The 24,365-nt window shown below is 43.4% G+C and overlaps 1 protein-coding gene across 5 annotated transcripts in view; it reads right to left on the bottom strand.

Annotated features, from left to right (window-relative positions):
* Positions 1 to 10,891: 10,891 nt before the first annotated feature.
* The window catches only part of FBXO34 (F-box protein 34), a 74,840-nt gene continuing 61,366 nt past the window's right edge, over positions 10,892 to 24,365 (bottom strand). For all 5 annotated transcript variants that reach the window (XM_054567536.1, XM_054567535.1, XM_054567534.1 and 2 more), the window contains one exon: positions 10,892 to 14,222. In XM_054567536.1, the coding sequence (XP_054423511.1) occupies positions 12,080 to 14,212 (2,133 nt within the window). In that variant the 5' untranslated portion in view covers positions 14,213 to 14,222 and the 3' untranslated portion in view covers positions 10,892 to 12,079. The remainder of the gene's footprint in view (positions 14,223 to 24,365) is intronic.

Genomic DNA, 24,365 nt, shown 5'->3' on the forward strand with positions numbered 1-24,365 from the left:
TTGTTAGAAATGCGTGATCTTGAGAGTGACCTCAGTATGATGGCAGAGTAAGAAGACCCATGTGTATCTCCCCTTAAAGTTACAAGTTAGATACCCAACTACAATTCAACCAAGGATCCTCTGCTCAACACACAAACGTGTCTGAAAGACTCACCTATCGATACACCTGGAGGTGAGCACAGGAGGCCAGATGGGGAAGGACAGAGGTGGGGGCAGAGATGCAGTTTGGTACCCACTGCAGCCCCAGCTGACGTGACAGTTGTGGAGATCTCCGGCTGCAGTCCTCACATAGCAGCCTGGAGGGTAGGAGGGGCAGAAGCAACATTCCTGCCTGAGTAGTGCCCATTGTGGCTAAACCGAGTGACGAGACAGTAGAGTGGTGTGGCAGCTGAGGACTAGCAGCCAGCATTACTAGTGAGCAGGCAAAACCACCAGACTCACAAACCCACCTCCCTTACCCGCCCGTTGCGGTAGAGCCCTCCAGAGGCAGTGGAGCTGCCTCACGTGCATAGCACTGCCGGCAGCTACTAGTAAGAAGGAGGCGGTGCTGGGAGCGCCCAGCCTGGAGCCCTACCGCCTGCCACATCCTACCATGGGTGTCCTGTCCCGACCCAGGCAGCACAGAGGGGAATGCTCACCACCTTGGGAACACAGTGCATCTTCCACAACCACAGGGACCCTGTCCCACCAAGACTGCAGGCGTACCAGTAATGCAGGTAAGAGGAAACAAAAGCTTGTGCTTTCATACCATCTACTGGAATATGGAAGGTATCTACTTATTAACCTGCTCAGTTAAAAGCAAAACAGCACCTAAAAATGAAAAGAGTTCACTACCTCAAATGTGCTGGCAGAGAAACAATAAATAATAAGTACCATGAATAACTAAGACAACAAGGTAGCACAAAGAGAAAATAAAAAGTCGGGGAGCATTTGTGATCTGGGTCCCCGATGTGCCATCAGTTCCAAACTTTCATAAAAATGCTGTAGAGGCTTGAATGCTTCCTATGTTGACAGCTGAAACCAGTTTAGCCCACCTGAGTATGGACAGTGAGTAACTGAGTGTCTTTGATGTGACCACGAGCACTCAGCAAAACCAAATTTCACACTAACACAGAACTGATTTGAAGATTTGGTGCGCATAGGTACATTTCTGAAATGAGTGGTGCCTGCTGGAACCGTTGCCCAGGCGGAAGGAAAATCATCACAAGGAATTCATGACTTCAACTAATCAAATGCTGCCAAACTGGAATTCCTTTGTACTATGTCTTGTTCTTCCCATACCGTATCTTAATTGGCTAAGTTCCCGAACCATTCAATCAGACCCTCCCAAATTAGAATTTACAAATATGTATAATGTTTTATTAACCTCACCTCTTAAAACTTGTCTCAAACCTTAGTTTAAGGAGACAAATTTGAGTTTTGTCTATTGTCTCCTTGTCTGGCAGTCTTGCAGTAAATTCTTTTCTCTGCAAAAAAAAGAAAAACCAAAATGAAGAGTCTCCAGAAACCAAACTCAAAGATATGGAAGGCTATGATTTAAATGACAATAGAGTTCAAGACTGCAGTTATGAGATAAAAGAAACTCAGAAATGTAGTTCAGTGAGCTCAGGAACAAAATCAATGAACAAAAGGAGTACTTTACCAAAGAGATCGAAACTATAAAAAAGAGCCAAACAGCCCCCTTCAGCGTGGCTCCACTGACTGGGCACTGTCCTGCAAAGCTCAAGGTCACTGATCCCCAGTCAGGGCGTGTACGAGAGGCATCTGATTGGTGTTTCTCTGACATTTCTCTCACATTAATGTTTCTCTCCCCTCCTCCACTTCCCCTCCGCTCCCGCCCTTCCCCTCTCTAAAAAGCAATGAAAAAATGTACTTGGGTGAGGATTAAAAAAAAGAAAGAACCAAACATTCTGGAGCTGAAGAACTCAGTAAAAGAGATGAACAATGCATCAGAGAGCACTGGAAATAGAGCAGACCAGACGGAAGAGAGAATCAGCAAGCTCAAAGATAGAAACCTAGAAATGACTCAAGTGAAAGAAGAGAGAACTAAAGAGTTTTAAAAAATGAACTCTACAAGAACTGTGTGACGCCATTAGAAAGAGCAACATAAGGGAAATGGGCATACCTGAAGAAGAGGAGAAGGGAACAGAGCATATTAAAAGCAATAACCAATGAGAAATTCCCAGACCTGTGGAAAGAGCTAGATCCTTCTAGAACTCAAGAAGCTAACAACACCTCAAAAAGGCCTCCAAAACACATTATATTAAAACTGTTGAAAGTTAATGACAATGAATTCTCAAGGCAGCTGGGCTAGGGGGACAGAAAACAGCTGTAAACTACTATGGAAACCCCATTAGATTATCATTTTTCAGGAGAAACCTTACAAGCCAGGAAAGTGTGGAATGAAATATTTAAAATACTGTAATAGAGAAATAACCAGCCAAGAATAATATATTCAGCGAAGGGATAACTATCTTAGACATGGAGGAGAAATAAAGGCTTTTCCAGAACACCAGAAGATCTGCATTATAAGAAATGCTGAAACAAAGACAATCGTCTATAAAACGTTTGAGTATGATGACAAACAGGAAATTGCAAGTCTGTTTCAGAACAGGTTATTAAACAATGAAGGTTTAAGGAGAAAGTGCTTTTTTTTAAAGACTAACTTCTGCAATTCAGAAATGAACACATAGCATAAAGGGGTAATTTGTGACAAAACATCAAAAAGGAGGAAGAAAAGGACTGAACTTGCACAGGTAAATGAAAACAAGATGCAATCAGAAGAACAGGGACTATATGTGAAACACTTTTTAACATAAACCTAAAGAATCACAAAAGCAAAACACTAATGGAAACAGGGCAACCACAAAACAAAAGATAAAATGGCTGTAGTAAGCCCTCATGTATCAGTAATCACCTTAAGTGTAAGTGCACTGAAGTTCCCAATCAAAAGGTACAGAGTAGCAGGATGGATTAAAAAAAGATCCAACTACATATTGCCTTCACAAGATCTGTCTCAAACAGGCACAGCAATTTTGAGAAAGGAAACAAAGTCAGAGGGGTCCCACTACATGATAACAGGCTGCTACAAGGCTCTAATAAAAATAGCATGGTATTGGCCGGAAGACCAGGTGAACAAAATTGGGGGCTTGGACATAAACCCACACATACGTACGCAACTACTTTTCAACGAAGGAGCCAAGATTACACAAGTAGAAAAAATTTCAACTAATGGTGTTGGAAAAATTGAATAGCCACCTACAAAAGAATGAAACTAAACTACTACCTTATACCTTATGCAAAAGTTAGCTCAAAATGGGTTGAATAGCTGAATGTAAGACCTAAAACAACAAAATACATAGAAAAAAATAGACACTTGCAGATCTTGGTTTCAGAGCCGTTTTTGTGAACTTGACACCAAAGGTAAGGGAAACAAAGGCAAAAATCAAACTAAAAGGCTGCACAGCAAAAGAAAACAAAAAGGCAACCACTGAAATGGAAGAAGATACTTCTGGATGATACTTCCAATAAGGGGCTAATATCCAAAATATATAAAGAACTCAGCTCAGCAAAAAAATCCGATTCAAAATTGGGCAGATTACCTGTATAGACACTTCTCCAAGTAAGACATATGGATGACCAACAGACAAATGAAACGATGGTTAACATCATTAGTTATTAGGGAAATTAAAATCAAAATCACAATGAAATACCACCTCACACCTCTTAGAATGCCTATTATCAAAAAATCAAGAAATTTAAGTGTTGGCGACGATGCAGAACAAAGGGAACCCTCATGCACTGTTGGTGGGAACGTATAGCCACTATGGAAAACAGTATGGAGATACACACGCACGCGCGCGTGCGCCACCATATACGTTCAGCAATTCTGGGTATTTACCCCCTAAAATGTGAAAACACTTATTTATAAAGATATATGTACCCCTGTGTTCACTGCAGTATTATTTGTAACAGCCAATACATGAAAACAACCTAATCGTCCATCAACAGATGATTGGGTACACACACACACACACACAATGGAATACTTAACTCGGCCATAAAAAGATGAAATACGGCCATTTGAGACAACATGGATGGATTTTGAGAGTGTTATGCTAAATGCAATAAATCAGAAGGAAAAGAACATAAACCATGATTTCACCCATGTGGAATACAAAACAAAAAGTAAAAAATCAAACTCAGATACACACAACAAAAAGGTTGTTAGGAAAGGGGAAGAAGAAGGAAGAGGGTGAGTAAAGGGGGTCAGATATATGTTAATGGCAGGAAATTAGACTTCGGGCGGTAAGCATGCAGGAGAGTCACACGGGCGTCCCATTGTAATCTTGTATACCTGAAAATTACATAGTGTTATATTAACCAGTGCTACCCCAATAAGCTTAATTCTTTTTTAATTTAAAAGATGATATGCAGGATCTTGGGCACCACTTCAGACCCAGTGAGTCAGAACATTCATTTCCATAATTCCTGTGTACAATAATATTTAAGCAGCACTGTCCAATGGAAAATGCTGTAACGCACATGTAAATTTGGTAAGCTCATTAAAGAGGTAAAAAAGGTAAAATCAGATCCAAATCACAGCCCTTGAGGGAACAAAGTGGGGGTGTCCTTTGTGTCCGTTTTACAGATGAGAAAACAGGCTCAGAGAACAAATGAGACCCAAGGTCATGCAATAGGAAGCTAAACCCAGAACTCGCATCCTCCGGGGCGGGGGGCGGGGGGGCGGTGGTACCCTGATGAATTTTACATGACCTGGCTCTTTATTAATGGACGAAACCTGGGACGTGGTCATACGGCCCAGGTTCAGCCAGTCACACATGCCTGTGAGACAGTCGCAAAGAAGCTTGCGCCCAGGGGACCTGAGCTTTTAGAGGTCACAGTGGCAAGGTGTTGGTTCTCCCAGGGGCTCAGCAGTAGCTGAGCTTTTAGTGTCCAGACACTTCATCAGAACAGACACGGTGTGTTTCAAACCAGTCCCCACGGTACGACTGCAGCCTTCTGCTGTGTGCCTTTGGAGCCTGTGCTATGACCCTCCCTGCGGGTTTGGGAAGACTTAGTATCTTTTAATGAATCCCTTTCTTGCTTTAACTATTGTTCACAGCCAAGTTCTGGGACACATACAGTGTCACTAACCGGTGCTCCTAAGTCGCTCTCTCCAAGGTGAAGGGGACAGACCAGGGTAGACTGGGCACATGGCAAGAGGTCTCTGCTGCAGTGTTGGCCAGCAGCCGAGCCCTCGTGGGCACCAGTGCCTGCCAGAGCCACAGTCGACCAGATACAAGCACAAACGGGTGAGTCACCAAGAGCAATCACAGAATGACGATAAACTCGGGTGCCAAGTGGCGGAGATTCTGCCAGGCCTACAGTGGCTGGTGCTGTGGCTGACAGGAGGCAGAGCCATGGGGCGAGGCAAGGTCCTGCTGAAGGAAAGCGAGAGTGCGCTTCAGGGGTCCAGACGGGCCAGCCCTGGACACTGAGCAGGTCAGAACAGGCTCGGGGCGCTGTGCCGAGGTAGAAGGAGCAGAACCCCAGGTCCTTCATTCTCCTCATTTGCCCCAGTGTGTCCTCGGGTAGTGGTTCACCCCTCTGGTACACAGTGGCTCCCATGTACCTGGCTCTGGGTCATGCAGGGGGTCTTGTGGACTCCCCACACCCACCCCAGTTCCCACCTCCCAGCCTCCCCTCCTCCAGCAGAGGTAGGAAGTTTAGGTCAAGGGGGAAGCACGGGGTTCTCTTTGCAGGTGGAAATGTGGAATGTGCCCCCCTATTTCCTTATCCGTTCCTCCCCGCACCCACCCACCCAGCACTATCTTCAGCCCAGGTGAGCCTTCCTGAACCCGGGCCTGGCCTTCCACAACCCATCTCAGTAGCGGGTGTCCTTTGTCTCCCCACAACCAAAACTGCCTCTGGGAATGCCCATTTACATTCTTTTAAATTTCATTTGCATCTATTTCAGTGTCAACTAGGTGTCCCTACACCCTGGGCCACCATATGTCTCCTGTTTCCCCAGACCCCATCCCTGAGCAGGGCTGTTGGCCCTGCCACAGAACAGAATCACCTGAGGAGCTTTAAAACAGTCCTTGTATGAGAAAGTTCTAGAACTGGACTGTGGTGATTGCTGCACAGTTCAGGAAATTTAAAAACCATTCAATGGTACACTTAACATGGGTGAATGTTTATGGTATTCCTCAATAAAATGGTTTTTTACAAATAAGTAAAATTTATTTTTATATTTTAACTCAAGATATCCAGAAATATTTCAACATGTAATCAGTATGAACAAAGATATGGGCCCCGGGCCACAAAAATATTGGGAAGGGCTTACTCCTGTATCTACACCCTTACCATAAACCCTCCTTCAATCCACTCATTTTGGCTATGCCAGCAGTTTCCTTTTGAGACCCTGTGCAATGAAAAAGCCTCTTCAGCACCTAGACCGGAAGCAAGTTGAGGGGCTGGCGCCAAGGCTATGGGCCACTGAAAAGGAATAGGTCATACAAGAGGTCCCAGCTTGGGTGCCAGGGCAGCCAAGTTGCCGTCTGCCCAGAAAGGCAGCCAGGGCTGGGGTGGAAGGCGAGTCGTTCGTGCAGGCCCCATAGCCTGTGGTAGAATCATGCTCAGCTGCCTGCGCAGACGGTGCGGTGAGGAAGGACCACAGCTTGGCCCCAGAAGGAGGAAGGCTGAGGAGCCAGGCCTGGCTCCATCCACACCCTCCCAGCAGACCTCACTGTAGGGCCAATGGAGTGACTAATCTCATAATGGGCAGGAGACTGACAGTTTAAATACAACCTTGCTCTATGTTTTACTAATCGGTAACTAATTTATTTTGAATTTATTTTTTTAGGAACTGCATTAGTCCCTTTATACTAATAAACATCTGAAAATTCATTTTTAAAGCAACTGTTTACTTTTCTGTTGGGGAAGGCAGACAGGAGAGAAATGATTTACATAGCACAGGTCATTCTATGTCAATTAACTGGTGGGTGGGATCTGCCGTTCCCCAAGTCTTTCTGCACACAGCTCACGCTCAGCAAGAGCACCTCATCTTACCTGACTTCGCATTTCCCATCCCTGCATTTATCGTCCTTTACTGGTTGATGGACACAAAGGATTTCCAAAAGTAATTTTAGCTGTATGTCACTATCCCTCAAATTGCTAACTTTAGAACCTATTCCCTGCTTTATCATTCCAAAGAGAAAAGCATAACATGTAAAACTTCTAACATGTAAAACTTCTAAGTTTTAACTTTCATAGCCCACCTTAATCCAAAAAATTTGAGACAAAGCGACCCAAAATTAAAGAGTGGATGTGGAGCCTTTGAGGGGGTAGGTTTTGTTTTGCTTTTTAAATAGAAGAACACTTCTCACAAGAGTTGCTACCGTGTGTGTTTGCCCCCTCTGCTCCCACTCCCCAGCTCCCCCCTCTAGCGGCTCTGTTGCTCTAAAATAACACCAAGGTCAAACAAATTATCCGGAATTGGGGTGCTGCCTAACTGGTTTTCACTGCAAGTCAAGGGTGCATAACCACAGTGGTGTTTACTCTTCCCATGAGGTTGTGCAAACACCAGCTATGGCCACAAACTTAGGAAAGGTGTGCATGTCAGTAGAAGGGTTTGCTCATTTCCCACACAGGTACTTTCCCCAACTCAGAGATTACAACACTATCTTTTTTAAACCCAAAGGAAAATGGATAGAAACTATCTGAGCCCCTGCGTGTCTGGCGCTGAGCACAGCAGAGAATGCACTTAAAGGAGCACGGTCCCCGACAGACATTACACTCTGGATAACACCAGCTCATTGCTGGTGCCGTCTGCGGTATACGCCAAGAACAGTTTTGGTCCAGACCGGCTTTACTTTGTCCGTTTTTGTGGCAGAATGTGGGATGAAGGAGAGAACGTATAGCCAGCCTGCTGAATGAAGAAGAAATGAAGGCAATTAAAACCATGGAAAGCACCTGGGAACGCCCATATACTAAAAACTGTCCGAGGCCAGTCCAAAGGAGGTGCTGACAAGTCCACGTTAGAAGGGGTAATGGGACAGTGCCCAGGAAAGGAACTGTTAGGAGCATGCGTAACCCTCGCCCTCTGCAGTCAGGAAGCCCAACGCAGCCTGCCGCCAGGGGAGCCACTGGCAACTACAGAACCCAGCAAAGCCCCCAGGCCTCTGTGGAGCACCCCTAACCAGGAGTGCTCGCCTAGGACCAGCTGTGGCCAGAGGAAAAGATCTTCCTAGATCCCTTCACTCTGCTTTAGGTTTCTCAGACTAGATGGAATATTAGGTATAGCCCAGAGCAGTAAGAATGTACACTAGAAGGGAATGTAAATGTTTTATGGAGCGCGTACTGTCCGTGAGGGACTGGGGATGGCATGGCCACGCTGCCCTCTGAGCCAGAAATAGAAAGGAGGAGGAAGTGAGAGACTGCAGGGTGAAGCCAGCCAAAGGAGGTGAGCAGGATGAGGTGGGGATCCCAAAGAAGATACCTCCTGAGCAGAACGATCAACGTGCTAAGGCAGGGTATGTGGTCAATTATGAACGACTCCTTGACATGGCTATTTTAAAGCCAGAGTTATCTTGACAAGGTCGGGAAGTCTCTAAAAATCTTTGCCCTTTGTCTACTTCCAATTCATCTCTTCCTTGCATAGTTTATCCACTGGGAAAGGGACACAGCCAAACTGTCCCAGAGAAGGGGGAAGATGTCCTCTGATTCTTACAGGTTTCTCTGCTTCTGGTTTTTCTTTCAAATGGTGAAGTGAGGGATGGGAGATAAAAACTAGGCCAGATGAATCAGAGCCTCTGAGCAAAAGCCAAGAGGAAGTTCCCTTAATGGGGCAAGGAGAGAGGGGGAAGAATCAGATACTGATGCCCACATTGTTTCCTCTTCGCAAGTCCAAGATCTACAGCAACGCAGGATGGCGGCTACTGTGGGATGGCTGCAGGAAATGAAAGTGGGCTGGTTTCCCCGGCTTGGCACTAGGGGGCTCTGTAGCACAGCGTCTTTCTCCTGAGGGGAGAATGAAGACCAGGGAAGGCTACTCTGATGCCACCTGCTAAAATCCTGTCTCACTCACACGCAGAACACTGGGAACTGGGTCCTGCCACACTGTTCAAAACGGAGAACTGCATGCCAAGATGGGGTTAGGCCATTCTTACCGTGTCCTCTGCTCCTCGTAAATCCAGCCTCTCACAGTCACAGCTTTTTGTCCCACTTAAAACCAGCCCCGAACGGCTGAGCTGGGAAAACCAACCATGTTGTTTATCTTGCGTGTCCACCCTGAGCAAATACAGAACCAAGAGCCAATAATAATGATCACTAACATTTACTGGGCACTTATCACACACCAAGCCGTATTCTGTCCTATCTCCTTTAATCCTAAATTAGGAACCATAACAAACCTATTAGAGGAAGGTACACTGATAATGCCAGTTCAGAGGAAACCGCAGGGGAGGACAAGCACTGGGAACTTCAGCCCAGGGAACTCTCAGGTTGAAAAGCATTTCCACCATTCATAGTTATATAAGTAAGTTACATAAATGTATAATCAATTTCACACCTGAAACTAATGCAACATTGTATATTGACTGTAATTAAATTTTTTAATTTAAGAAAGAAAAGCATTCCCAACACACCTCAGCTAGGGTGAGTCAGGAGGAAAAACACTGATAACTTTACTGAAGTTCAGTGGGAAAATACAACATAAAAACGGGCACGTTTGCAAAGCTGTAACCCTGGTAAACGACTGGCCATTGACACCTCACTGAGCTTTTCAGCCCCAAATCCCCTCATCTGTGCTGAGGGGCTGGCTCAGCACAGGTTCAGTTGGGTCAGACCTGGTTTCCTGAGTCTTTAGAGCTTGTCAAATAACCTGCCCCCAGGCAAACACAAAATGGCACTTCTTCAAACCAAGAAGGGTTGTGTTTTGTTTAGCTTTGTACTCTTGACCCTGACCTATCCCTCAAGTATCCTGGGCCTGGGATGTGTAAGACTCTTCTAGTTCTCACTGCTGGTAGCTAAAGTCAGGCTGCGATACCAGTGCAACAGCTCCTTCCTGGGGTGCAGACAGCAGCACTAGCTTCTCACGGGGAAAGGACAGGATGCCACAAGGGCCTCCGGAGCGGCCAATGGCCAAAGCAGGCTGCTCTCAGCCCCTCCTCGGTCCTGTGTCACAGACAGTCCACGAGCCTGTGGGCTCCAGCGTACCAGAGGTACCATTACCATGTGTCCGGCAAGGGTGGAACTGTTCAGCATCAAGAAACACTTTTCAGTTTTCAGGCCCTCTTTCCAGGGAGGAGCAGATGCTGCCTGCGGACAAGGGCAAACGCAAGTGGATTCCAATTTGGAAGCTGCTCTGTGACCACACACTGCCTCAGCCACAGGTGGCCTGCTCCACCTGGCTCCAGGGCTGCCCCACTCAGACCTGGCCAAAGCCTACTCAGCCTTCACATCTTTCTCCTTTGGGATCATCACAGCACAGCCCTTACTCGTCCCTTTCCTACCAGCCCCTCCCCCCTGCCATTTACCATAGCTTTTCCACAGCCCAGGGCTTGCACAGGTTACGGAGTTTTTTGGTGGGTACTTAACTTCAAGTCACCTGTTTTAGATCCTTCACGTCTTTCTGGGGCCCCATACCTCCCAGCCCCACCAAGCAGTACATGACCACAGGCCTGTATATATCCTTAATGACTTCTTAACAATGAACTAATTATGCCCAGAAAAGCCGTAAGAATCTTCTAGATAATGCCTCACCAACAGGAAACACAGTGGATGCTGGGCAGATGACAAACTCCAAAGTGTTAAAGGGTTTCACAAATGCAACTTGTTAAGATGGTCTCTTCAGTAGCAGAAAAAAATTTTCTCCCCTTCCCCATAACAATTCAAAAATAGTTTTTAATTCTTACCCTCAATTTACAATATCCTTCATTACTTCAAAGGGAGGGAAAAAATCTGCAACTCAGCTCCCATTTAAGATGCATGGTTTTATTGAAATTAAAAAAAAAATTTTTAACCAGACAGAATAAAGTAGACAAGAATGTTATAATCTGACTATATAATCTCTCATTCTTGTTGAATCACTAAAATATAATGAAGGATTGTTCTCTATGCTAATTTTAAGGTTGTCCAGTTAAACCATTATTTGGTATCTTTTCAACAGGTTAACCTCTTCACTATTTAGAGTTTCTTCTCAGAAACATTCATATATTATACAGGAAACATTCATAGTTTATTTGGGAAACATTCATATTTTATACAGGATATACAAATTTGAGACCACACACACACACACACACACACACACACACACACACACACACAATTTATAGCCGCAACACTATCCTAGCTGCATTGTGGTGATTACGTTGTTCAGTCAGCTGTCCACTATATACAACTGGATTTTTAATAGTGTAATTTACAGAGGGGCCAAAAGCACTCAGCTAAGGTAAAGGCGCTCAGGTTAATGTGCACTTTCACAGCCCTATGAAAACACAACCATTATGTACACTGTAAACACCACAGGGCATGAAATCCATCTCCAACCACCAACATCAGTCTCACAGGATCAAGCATACGAGGTCTAAGGTAAGGTGCCTGACTTTTCCTTCGTGAGCATTCTTTTCATCCATGACTGCTGCTATTCGTTTCATAGGACACTACTCACTTATTTCAAATATGGTGCCAGTGCTCAAAACATTTCTGGAACCCCTTTTGGGGGACTGCCTGCACAGTCTGCAGCAGACTTTTCTGAATGTCCTTGATGGTGGCAAGTCTACATCCTCTAAGGATGGATCTGATTTGGGAAAACAGGCATAATTATTCACAGCCAAGTGAACAAACTGTGGGCTTCCACCCTGGATCACATGTGAGGTGCCACTGTAAAACAGTGAGACCAGTTTTCCTGTACAGCGTGTAAGTTACAAAGTGCCTGCGCAGTGGCAGTCCTGCAGGGTTACGTACAGATTCTCTTAGGGTGATGACCCGGAGAGGCAACACTCGAACGCTATGTCCAGGCGGTGTTTTATAGTTTTAAAAATCAGTCCTTTTGTCGCCTCTCACATAGACTCTAGTATTCCTCTTCAGTGTCAGCCCCTTTTGCTTTCTTATGGATTGCCCGATTGAAGCTGTGGCAAGCGGGGACCCAGTGATTGTCATGAAGCCCCAGCTTACAGCCGGGGAAGCCCTTCTGAGAGCGGTGGCAGCACATCCAGTATCCCGGCCCATAGGGCAATGCCTGGCAATAGGGCTTGGGGTGCCACCGGCACAGAGACACATCCCCTTTCACGTACTTCTTCTTGCACTGCTTACAAGGATCTTCTCTGTAGCGTGGGTCTCGAACCCAACGGGAATCTGCTGGCCTGATGTTGTAGTATTCAATGATAAACTTGAAATAGCAGCAGGTACACTTAAGAGCCACTAAACTCTTGGTGGGAAGTAACCTGAAGATTTTCACCATAATGTGGTGGGGCAGGAAAGCCATGTACTGCTGAGGCTCCAAAAGCTGCTGGATTTTAAACCTGGTCTCCAGAAAGTCATGAGACACCTGCTTCTTCCAACTGGATGCCTCTAGTACCGGTACTGTGCTTTCCACAGGACAGGCTGGCGGTGGCCCCAGGGCATCAGCCGTAACACTCCTTCCCTCAGGCGCACTGCCACCCTCAGCAGCGTCTGCAGGCTGGCTGGCCTCCGAAGGTTCTTTTGCTGTGCTTTCATTCAACTGGGAACAGTCCAACTGGTGCTGGCCTCGTGGCAAAAAAAACAACCTCCCTGGGAGTGGGTCTTCACAGGACTTGAAACCAGAAAGCTGGTCTTTCTCCACCTTGGACACAGTGACACTAATACACACAGATTCTTTTCTCTGCTCAGGACTTTGTGGCACAAGCTCTCTACTCATACAGTCAACAGCATCTGTGGGCAACTCAGTGGCTTGGGGACAGGTTCGAGGAGGACAAGGCGACTCAGTTTCCTCTGTCATTTCTACATCATATCTATTGCTGTTTTTCACAGCAGTTTGCTGATCTGGCTCTAATGCTGCACTGCCGACGCGGAAGCGCATGCCTGCGGGCAATGACGGACAGCCCCGGGGAGCCCCATCCCAGGCCTGCTTCCCCTTCGGAGAACAATGCTCAGCTCTTGACGGGCCACAGTCCGCAGATACAGACCCCACAGGATTCACCTGGGAGCCAGGTGTCTCCAAAGCGCCTTTGTTTGTTTTGTCTTCATCAGCCTGAGTGCCATTTGCAAGCAACACCCGGCCTACATTTCGACGGAAGCTGTTATTCCTCGAGAGGCTCCCAGGCTCTCGCTGGCTCTGCCGCTTCAGGCACTCAGACTCCAGCCTGGCCACCATGTCGAGGACACGGACGGGCTCACTCTGGGGTTCACCAACCTCAGGATTTCCCCTTTCCGTGGGTTCTTCACAAGGTCCTGGGGTAGACAAGGGCTCAGAGGCTGGTGGCACACCTCTGGATTGCTCAGAAATCCTCACCACGGCAGGTGAGTTAGTGCAGCTTTTCGCACAACCAGCTAGCAGAGCAGCGCTGGCTCTTTGCTCTAGGAAGGCAACCATCTGTACGACTGACAGAGGCCTCCCAGCACAGACACTGTCCCCAATGTCACTCACGTAATGCACAGAACAGTGTTCAATGCCACATGCAAAAGGCTCAGGCTCGAAGCACCTGCTGTTGACTTCCCTCATCCTTTCTAACTGTGTCTTGGCTCCTTTGAGATCTCCTGATTTTTTCCTTCTTTTAGTAGCTCTCCCATCAATATCCCAGGAGCTTTTTATTTTCATAGATCCTACCCTATTGCTACACTGGTGGGCTGCAAAGAATGCGATTTTCTCCTTGGTATTTCCTGGTTTCACCACGGCCCAGATATCAAGTGGCCCTTCCCCTTCTTCGCCCTGGTGGATTGTTGCAGGTGGGGCATTCTTATTGGTTTTAACATTCAAGCTGCTCTCTACAGGACTCTTCCCACTCATACTGCACAGAACATTTGGAGAAAGAATTCCAAAAGGCTTTCGAGATGATGCTTTACCAGGAGGGGTGGAAGGAAAGACACTTGATTTCATGGAGATAGCTTTGCATTTTTCATCACTTATAGGCTCTTGGTGGCTCATGGGAGTTTTCAGAGTTTCCTTGCTAATTTCCAGAGGTTGTGCTTTCTTCTGCAGATTCCAGTATGGTTTTAGGTGCATAACAGAGGCTCTACAGGAAAGAAATACACATTTGATTACGATACTAATTTTGTTCTTAGGAAAGCTTTTTTTTTTTTTTAACTTACACTCGAATGATTCTAGCAAGTACAGAAACATTTTCTATCAGTTCACTAAATTTTTACCAACTTTCATTTCAGCTTGTTTTTAATGAACAGATCAAGAACAACAAAAGCAAACTAACCATTGTCCACGGTGTATAGGCCACGGTGAACTTCAGACTCAGTGAACAGACTGAGAGAGAAAACTGGTATTTAGTCAATGTTCTATACCTAAAATTACTGCTTAAAATAAGGAAATTTGAACTTACTGAATATATCCCAGTAAGTAAAAGGCATAGTACAGAAGAAAGGAAAATAGAAAAGGAACTCATCCAGAATTCCTAGTTGATTAATACTACTTCTAAGTCATTGCAACTAGCATTTTATTGGTTGCAAGAGTCTATCAAAATTGCTATATTGTTTTCTAAGCTATTCCCATACTGTTGAATATTTAGATGTTTATAATTTTTCACTTGTTTGCTCATGTACTTTGCCCATCTATTAGTCTTGATTTTCTAAAGAGTCTATTTATATAAGCTCTTAACTGCCAATTTTTCGGCAAATATTATAAATCAAATCTGAAACCTAATCCTTATTAATTCTAAAACCCATCTGGAACTAGCTCAGAAGAACAGTGCCTCCTTTTTTCTGTTCCCTGACTTGGGGCGGCAATGGGAGCCCTTTTAAAAACTAGACAAAAAAAAGATTACCCAGAGATCTGAGTTCTAGTCCTTGCCATATCACTAATTAACTACACAGGGTGATTTTACCTTGAACACATCACTTCCTCTCTGAGTCTGCATGGAAATATTAACTGAGGGATTAGAATACTAGCTTATGTACCTAATCATCTCATCAGTTTTTATGTCAAAACAGCCCACTGCTACACAAAGCACCCTGAGAAAAGTGTATTGTAGGGATGGGCTGGTCACCTACAAAATAAACCTACAGACCAAAATAAAAGTCTTCAGTCTCAAGGTTGGTGGCAGTGAGGCAAAAGTGGTCTCAGAACATGGAATTTGACTTATTCTGACAGACTGCCTTTATTCATGCGTATTAGGCAATTCAGCATATTCCTCTCTCACTCACTCCATAAACTTTACTAAGTGTCTGCCATGTGGCAGCCTCTATGGTAACTGCTTTCAGTTATCAGTTTTAATCATCAAGATTGAAAGCGATCATCCAGAACAAGTTTACCTTTCATTCCAAGTTTTAATTCCTAGAGCCCAGTCTCAGCTAAAAGAAGAAATGTGGATACCAGTATCTTCTAGCTAAGAAAAGAGAAATCTTGCATTTAAGCCATGCAAAATTCCTTTTAAAAGATATCCCTGAAATAGATCTTTGGCAATTTATATCCTACATCAGTAAAGATCTCCCCCTTTTCTGCACTGTAACATTTAATTTTCTGTTATACATTCTATAATTTGGTCTTACAAAAGAACCAGTCAGAATTCTTCAAGAACAAAATGAAGATATATAAATAAAATAGATAAAATGATAAATGAACGAGAGGCACAACTAGAACTATCTATGTGTCAACAATTTTCTGGTTTTTTCATATCCCTTCAACATCTAAGAAAAATGAAAATGGAGTTTGCTGAAAAAGTCCAATACATTTCCACATAATGATCTCATTACAGAATGTCTGTGGATAAATTTAAACTTCAGCAATGTGTGTACCATTCTGCATTGCACAATATGTTCTGTTCGTCTCCCCCCCACACACACATTATTTTTGGTGCTAAACTGATAGACAGGGGCATTAAGAAGAAACTAAAGTGATTACAGAAGGCTTTTGTTTGCATTTATTAACCTGTAAAGTCAGCTCAAATGGCACATTAATAATAGATAAGATTTTAGCAGGATTAAACAGGAAATGATCCCAGGGAATAGAAGGGAGGGAAGGAGAGGTACAACAGGGAAGGAGAAGAGCTAGTAAGATCATTTGATGCAATCAGGGTGCCTGCTGGAGGGTGGGGGACAATTCTGTGGGTCCCTCGAACAAGGCTTCAGTTCCAAGTTGGCTGAAGGTTGCCCATAATATTAACCACTTTCCTTCCTTTGCAAGCCTTGAAGGCCCCCAGGCAGAAAATAGAAATGTACTGGCAAGACGTAAGAAACTGGGTTTTGGCTGTGATCCGTGGTGGACCCCACCGATATGAGCAGAGCACCAGGAGCATCTGCTGCAAAACTCCATAAAATAAAAACTTTCCATCTCTAACAGAAATTTACCAGATGGTGGCACCTTCCCCACCCCCGCCCAACTCCCTCAAACAGGCACTGCAGAAAGCACCAGCCGGGTTTCCATGGTTGCCAATCTCTTTATCACAATTGTATTTTTAACGCTCACCATAAAGTCCTGCTCTTTTGCAATTAAATAAATGTAGGGTTATAACACTTACCTATACATGACTGTTTCTGAGACACTCAGAAATGTCCTTGTAAAATTTAAGATTCCTGGGCCCACTGAATCAGAATTTCTGGGACTGGGCCCAGGGATCTGTTTTTAACATTAGATTTAATTTGGATGAAACGTTAAAGGTCTTGTGTTGGATCTTATGTAAGAGTGCTAGGGGGTTCCAGATTTGGGCTGGGGTGCTGGGCTGCCTCCACTGGGTACGGTGGAACTGCCCAACAAAAAGCCAAGCAGACAGTCCATACTGAAGCATTTCTTTTGATAGGTGGGTAAAGACATACTCATTTTCTTGTTACTCTCTTTAAAGCAGAAAACATTTTATGGCTTTTTTTTTAAATCACCAAATTTCTCCTTCAACTTCCACTCTTCAGTTTCTTTGACACAACTTTCTCCCAGCTCTCTCCTCTTCTTCCCCTACTCTTAATCAGTATTCCTCACAGTTCTTTGTTCTTCTAGACTATTATTACTCTTAAGTCATATACCTAAGTGATCTCTTGTAGTTTTTAACAACCGCAAACTGATGACCCTCCAGTGGTGTGCTCTGCCAAACTTCATATCCTATTGCCTGCCTAGTAGACATATTTACCTCGATGTCAAAAAGAATCTTGAAAATCAACACAACTAGTTAATGATAACATCAAGTACTAGTCAACCAAGCCAGAAAGTTGAGTCACTTCGAGTCCTCCTCCCTAATCTCCATATCAGGTCACTAATATGTTCCCCCTTCTTCATCCCTAGCACAACTACCCTAGTTTAAACAGCCATCTTATCTCTGCTGCCCTGCTGTTACCTACAGGAAAGCTTCACCTTCCCTGCGATGCCAGGTGGTGGGGCCCACTCCAGCCAGCCAATCAGCTTCACTCCAGCTTCAAAAATTTTTTAAATATTAACTGCCACCCATTTCCTTCTAGCCATTTACTATCAAAAATTTACTAAACCCTCTGGGCTGATTAGTGCTGGTACAGTTATGAATAAGACCTAACCTCTGCTTTTGAGGAAACAGAAAAGTAAATAGGCAATTACAACAGAACGTGGTATGTGTTCCAAGGATAGCATGGGTGCTGGGAGACTTAGGGTGGGCTACATGAGGGGCTACGGAGAAGGAAGGAGTACAGGAAAGCAGGAGAAGGGACCACCAGCACCAAGCTCAGTCTTGGAGGTATAGAAGGAGGTCAGAGAGGCCCTGATTTTCTAAACTAAGCACTGAAGGGACATAAATGAAGTTCTAAGAGGTTCAAAAGCATATGGTGCTTTTGGAAAACTGAGGTAGGTGAGAAATAATTAGAGTCCAAGCTAAGGTGCCATGAGTGGAAAGGCAACTAGTAAATGGTTTAGTAAGAAAGAACAGGCAGAATTTTAGCCACTAATCGTAAGTGGAGACTGAAGGAGAGGAGTCAAGGATGGGTCTGCATCTCTTCGCGTCAGCACCCGGATGGAGAGTGGTCCCTGTTAGTGAGATGGTAGCAAAGTTACCTGAGCCGACTTGGAGCGGGGGAAGCAAGAGGTAAGCTCAGTTTTAAGAGATGTTGCCAGTGAAGGGAACCAAAGTTTGGCCACACAGAAGCTTCTCTATTCCCCTTTTTGGGGATGATTTTAAGCTGTGTATCAAGAAACAAGATTCAGAAAGAATCTCTGCCCTTCTCCCCTCCCCTTCCTGCCTGAGAGATTCAGAGAGAACACCGTGTTTCAGGAAGGACATCTTAGGATGTTCACCTTAGCCTGAGTAGCCTAATTTGAATTAAGTATGGGAAAAAAGAGGGCTTTAGGAAGGGGCCTGTTAGCTAGATAGCCTCTGTGTCCCATTGTTTTTGAGCTGCCTAGCAAAGAGTTTCCTGCCACGTATATTTGGCTCTTCCTCAACTACCTGTAAATCACCAGCCTGGCCTCCGAAATCTAACACCAGCCCCCACTGCTGCCTTTCCTCCCTTGTCCAAAATGTCATGCACACCCCCAATGGTGCCTGTCTTTGGAATTTTCATGTGTATGTGAATTCCCTGTGCACAAGTATTAAAATTTTTTATTTTTCTCCTGTTTATCTGCCTCTATTAATTTGAATTTCGTTCAGCCAGAAAAACTTAAAAGGTGGATTTTTTTTTTTTTTTTAGCCCCCACACCTGCAAGATTGTGATACCTAGCTGGTAAATTGACCCAGGAGGAAAGGAACAAGAAAACGTCTTAGAAACATTTTGATGAGGAAAAAGGATTATGGATTGAGATTACAGGTGTCTTTTCCTGAAATTTTCACAATGATCATATACCACTGTTACAATCAGAAAAAGATGCACATAAAAGGAAGGTGCAGTCATTCTTAGACCTGACAGTAAGGTCAAATCCAGAACTGTGTGCGCAAGGGAGCTCCCTGGAGGCCCTGCCGTGAGGCGCTGTGAGGCGAGCAGAGCCCGAGCTCACAGTGGTGGCGGCGGAGTGACTGGAAGGTGAGAAAGTGAATCTTAGCAACTCTTTCACAAAGGCTGGGTGTGCAGAAAGCCTTGTCCATACCTGTCACCTTAAATCCCTTCCAGGAATAAGATGAGATATCAATGAATCAATTAAAATTTGAACAACTTTCCTCCGATAGAGGCCAGAATCCTGCTTTCAAATAATTCCAGCATTCCTTTCAGTCTGTAACTTCTAATTCCAGCTCAAAAAGACTCTTCACCTAAACACAGTACACCATCCCAAAATGAAGACATGGAAGAGAACTTAATTTTGCTTAGGAAAAAAAGTGCTTGGATAAATCCCAAAGTCTAAAGAATCACACTAACTGTTGTCTGTGCAGGGGTGAACTTGATCAATAAGCAATCAAATGGCAATATGGGGTTAGAATAGGAAAAACACAGAAGTTCGGCGTGTTAACAGGAAGCCTAACATGAAAGGTCTATTTCCAACCTGTCACTCATAATCTATAGTGCCCTGCCTATCAAAACAGTTTAGAAAATAAGGCACTTTCTGCTTCTTTCTGCTACATTAAACGTACAGAAATACTAATTCCAAAAAGGAGTTATCATTTATTAGCATAAGAGCTACTCTTTATTTACAAAGTCAGAGGAATAAAATAGAACAGTCTCTGAAAGACCCCTCCCATGATACTTTTAGAGGGGAAAAAAGTATAGAGTAAATAAGTTCACTGTTTTTTTAAAAATGTAAAAGCTTCCAGAGAACATCTTCTGGCTGCCTTCTTCACTGAACCATTACAGAAATGATTAGCAACTCCAGTAAGGTACCGTGTGTGTATATAATAAAAATCATTGGTTTTACAAATGAAGTGATACTGCTCAGACTTTTGAAGCCCCGTAGCTAGACAGTGGTAGAATTAAGATATGAATTAGATAAGAATCTCTTGGAGCTAAAATGTTCCTTGCTACCCCCCCCCCAAAAAAAAAGGATATAAAATCTTAGGTTCAATTATGACACAAAATAAATCTGACAGCATCTATTCCAAGAGCCTTCATCTTTCAAGCTGGGTCAATTTTTCTTAGGTGCCACATAAAACCTCTCTATAGAACTGTTACGAATTAAAGCAAACATATCACGTCTCATAGAAAGCGATACATTCTTATGGAAACGTGGTCAGAACTGCTTCCATGGCTAGTAAAGTGAAGAGGCGCCAAGGCCAGGAGGGCGTCAATACATACAGGCAGAGGCGTTAAAAAGGCCTCCCTCCACAGGCCTCTCAGCACTGACAGATGCACCCAACCCCAACAAAGCACCTCAACAAAACAAGAGAACATACTCTAAGCCAGAAAAGATGGTATTTCTCAAACTGTGCTCCAAAATATTGGGGGCTGACTTTTTTCAGGGAGTTAGTTCACTCCTTTTTTTCTTTTAAAGAAGCATTCTCTGAAGCTATTTCATAGGAATTTTGAACTTTGCCTTGGGAGATGTGGATGGCTAGTAATGCACAATTTTACTGAAAAACCTTTATTGTCTGTCAGTAGTACTGAGTAATCAGAGAAGAGCCTCATGAAAGGTTTTCAAGAACTCACTGCTCAGAGTTTTCATCATTCCTAGAATTCACAATGCTATTTAAGTACAGCACATACCTGCTTCCCAATTATCTATTAATATAGATTCTATATCATGATTAAAGACCAAACAAAGCTAATTTCCAGAAAATAAAGTTATGATATGCTTGATGGGGCATCAAAGTATATAAAACATACTGAAAAGGAATATTACAAGCTGGGAATGGTAGCCACTACTTTGCTATTTTATCATGATCACAACAGAAGTGACACCTAACACAATTCAACTGTATTGCAAAATACTGAATTCGTGATACTATGCTAGCTTACATGGGTTCCCCTTCCCTCCGCTTCCTGGAATAGGAAGAAAGGGGAGGGGGGCCTGGAAGAAAGAACACTGGTTCAGGCGGTTACAAATTATTAAGTAACAGCTGGGGACAAAGATGAATTGAAGTATTTCATTTTGGTTCAATGTACCATGTTTATCTAAGTTAACCCAGTGAACAGAAGTTCACAAAATTACTTCCTATTGCTCCTGTGATATAATGCCAAACACTCACAAAACTCCGGCATATCACAGTTTATTGCTACCTAATCAGATAAGACATCTACAATTTGGTAGCACCGCCTAGAATAAACATCAAAATCCAAATGAAACCCAATAAAAAGTTTGGTCACCCCCCCCCAAATCACTACTATATTTTGAAAAGTATATTACAAAGAAAATCCTGCCCCACAGATTTTAAGATATTCAGCATTCCTGTTAAAGCCCTCCTGCTTATTTTCCCTATCTTAATATTTCTGAGAGAAAACAAAGGAAAAGAAAACCTTTCACCTTTCACATAACAAACTGTTAGCTTCCTTGAGTGAGCTGATGCTTTTTTCTACTTTGAAACCAATCATTCTTCCATATACGAAGGAGACCTCCACAATGGAATTTATTTATAAAAAATTGTGTATTTATTCTTACATGTTTAAACTTCAGTCACCTTCTAAGTAAAGTATTCTCCATTTGATATAATACACTATTAAGATTTTTTTCCCACTGCTCAAAACGGTTTTTGAACATGTTGATTTTGATGCCTCTTAGTGCTTCTGCCGTTTTTTGTTTCATCTCTTCCATATCCACTAAATGTTTCCCTTTGATGACTTTTTTCATCCCGGGAAATAAGCAAACAAAAAAAGTCGCTATGGGCAAGACTGGGTGAATAGGGAGGGTGGGGCACACGGGAGTCAAGCTCTTTTTGGTCAAAAATTGCTGAACACAGCCCTGGTGTGGGGCAGATGTGCTCATAAATCACCCATCATGAAATGGGCAAATTTGTTCAAAGTCTTCCAAAAAAAAATTCACTGAAGCCGAATGCAGCCTCTCACAATACCACCAGCTGCTACACTGATATAGGTGGGTTCCTAGAACATCCATCAACCAGGGGAAGCCTATATTACAAGGGCCTGCCCTCCATGAGATAATTCCAGGGTTTTTTGGGGTCTCCCTCGCATATCATATATAAATGTAAATATATTTAAGACAACTTTAGCCACGACTTGTTTGTGACATGCCGTACTTTCAAAGAACTGATCAGAGCTTTAATACATGCCCTATTTGACCAAAATCTAACTCAGACACAGGATGACATCTTCCCAAGGGAATAAATGTTAAAGATTCTATAGTAATACTAGCCATGAACACAATTCAAAAATCCATTAGGTGCCAAATAAAGTTTGATATGAAAAATGAAGAGAATAGCTGCTAAGTCTACAGCATCAATGCAAAAACACACCGTGCTCGTCTGCCGACATACACACACACACCTCTGAACTGGATGCCTCAGCCCTGAGCCATGCACCCACTACAGCGAGCTGGGCGCAGGCTGGCCCATTAGCACTATTATAAGTAACTAAATTTTAAAATGGTTTATCAAAGAAAAAAAGATTAAAAAGATCAAAATTCAGGGTAACAAATATTAAGGAACCAAGCAAAACAGTTTGCTTGCAGTATCAATGCAGACAAAAGAGCAGGCAAGTTAGGACTTTTGCCAGCAGTCCTGGGTAGGGGTGGATGGGGTGGGGGTGGTCACTTCAGAAATCGGACTTGCAGTGTTTACCAAAGAAATAAAGCCTAAACCACAGTCTTAACCCTGCTCAGCTGTTCAGTAGTTAATGACTCTTCCTTCTACCACATTCCTCTAGCATCTGTTAAACCAAAACTGAAGTAGCAGTCTATGCACTGGCTGGTCAAGGTACACTTTGTTAAGAATTACCACTTGAAAAGAAATGAGGTTTATGGCCAACAGAAAACTGAAAAAAATTGCTGCTTTGGGACCTGTTTTTAGAACTCACCAAAGCCAATTTGAGTATTAAGAGTTAAAAATTAGTATTTCTAAGGGGTAAATGTAATAAATCTATCCTGCAGAAAACTAATCGCTAGGCACCAAGAAGCCCAAGCTGTCATGTTACTGGACAAAAAAATAAAAATTAAAAAAGAATTAAAAAATCACATAGTGCGGGGTTTGTGTACTTGGCTTAGTCTCTCACATAAAACTACTCCCTGAAGACATGGAAGGTCTGTCTTTATCTCTGTGCCCTACGCCATCCCATTCTGCGGATTTTGACTAAACCTGGAATTCCTAAAGCCAAATATGAAAGATAGTTATAACAAGGTAGAGAGAACTCTCAATTCAGGGTAAACTTGGGGCCTTTAGAACCAGCTCTGCATAAATCTAGACTCTGAAAAGAAGCCATGGGGTTAAAAAAGCTCCAATAAGTCTTGTCCTCTGGAATTTTCTAGATGAATGTATTTACTTAACACGTTTGTAATCATATTGCACATAGAGTGCTGTACTTTTCATAACAAGTATTTTCCATGTTATTACATGGCCTTCAAACCCATCAACTGTAAATAAATGTGTAAGTGCCAGAATTTATTAAACCATTCTCTTCAACCCTGGACATTATAACATAACATCTTCATGGATACAATCTCTTGTGCTTACAAGTTTCCCAGAAGTGGAATTCCTGAGTCATGACTGGATATATCTTGCCCAACCACTCTCCAAAGGGGTAGTGCTAACTTACATTGCTACCACCAAGAAAATCATGTCAGTTTTAGAGCAAAGATTTTGTTATTCAAAGAGAATTGTTTTTATACCTAAGGAAAGAAACCAATGTAGAACTAGAGATAAAAGATACAAACAAATGAGAGGAGAATAGCTATTTCTGCACTGTAATAACACCTTTTTTTAAACCCTTTTTTTTTTTTGGGGGGGTAAACATTTTATTTTTTTAGAGAGGGGAAAAGAGAGGGAGAAAAACATCAGTGTGTGGTTGCCTCTTGCACTCCTACTGGGACCTGGCATGTGCCCTGATTGGGAATCGAATTGGCCACCCTTTGGTCTGCAGGCCAGCACTCAATCCACGGAGCCACAACCGCTAGGGCTAGAATAATAACATCTTTAACAGCTCTAAAATGTTTACTGTGTGCTAGGTACTGTTCTAAGCTCACAATCCCCCAAAACTTAAGTGCATACTCTATCTCCAATTGTAGATGAAGAAAACAAAGCAGAGGAAAGCTGAGGAACCTGCCGAGATCACACAGCAAGCACATCAAGGAACCTGGATGCACACATGGTCAGGAGCCAAAGGCCCTTTCTCACCTACATGATCCAATGAAGGAAGCAGATGAAGAACACAGGACAGGGTACCCCTTAACAAAG

This window comes from Pteronotus mesoamericanus, unplaced genomic scaffold (genome assembly GCF_021234165.1).
Source record: "Pteronotus mesoamericanus isolate MK-2021 breed Mesoamerican mustached bat unplaced genomic scaffold, CSHL_Meso_final contig_182, whole genome shotgun sequence".
Taxonomy (NCBI): domain Eukaryota; kingdom Metazoa; phylum Chordata; class Mammalia; order Chiroptera; family Mormoopidae; genus Pteronotus; species Pteronotus mesoamericanus.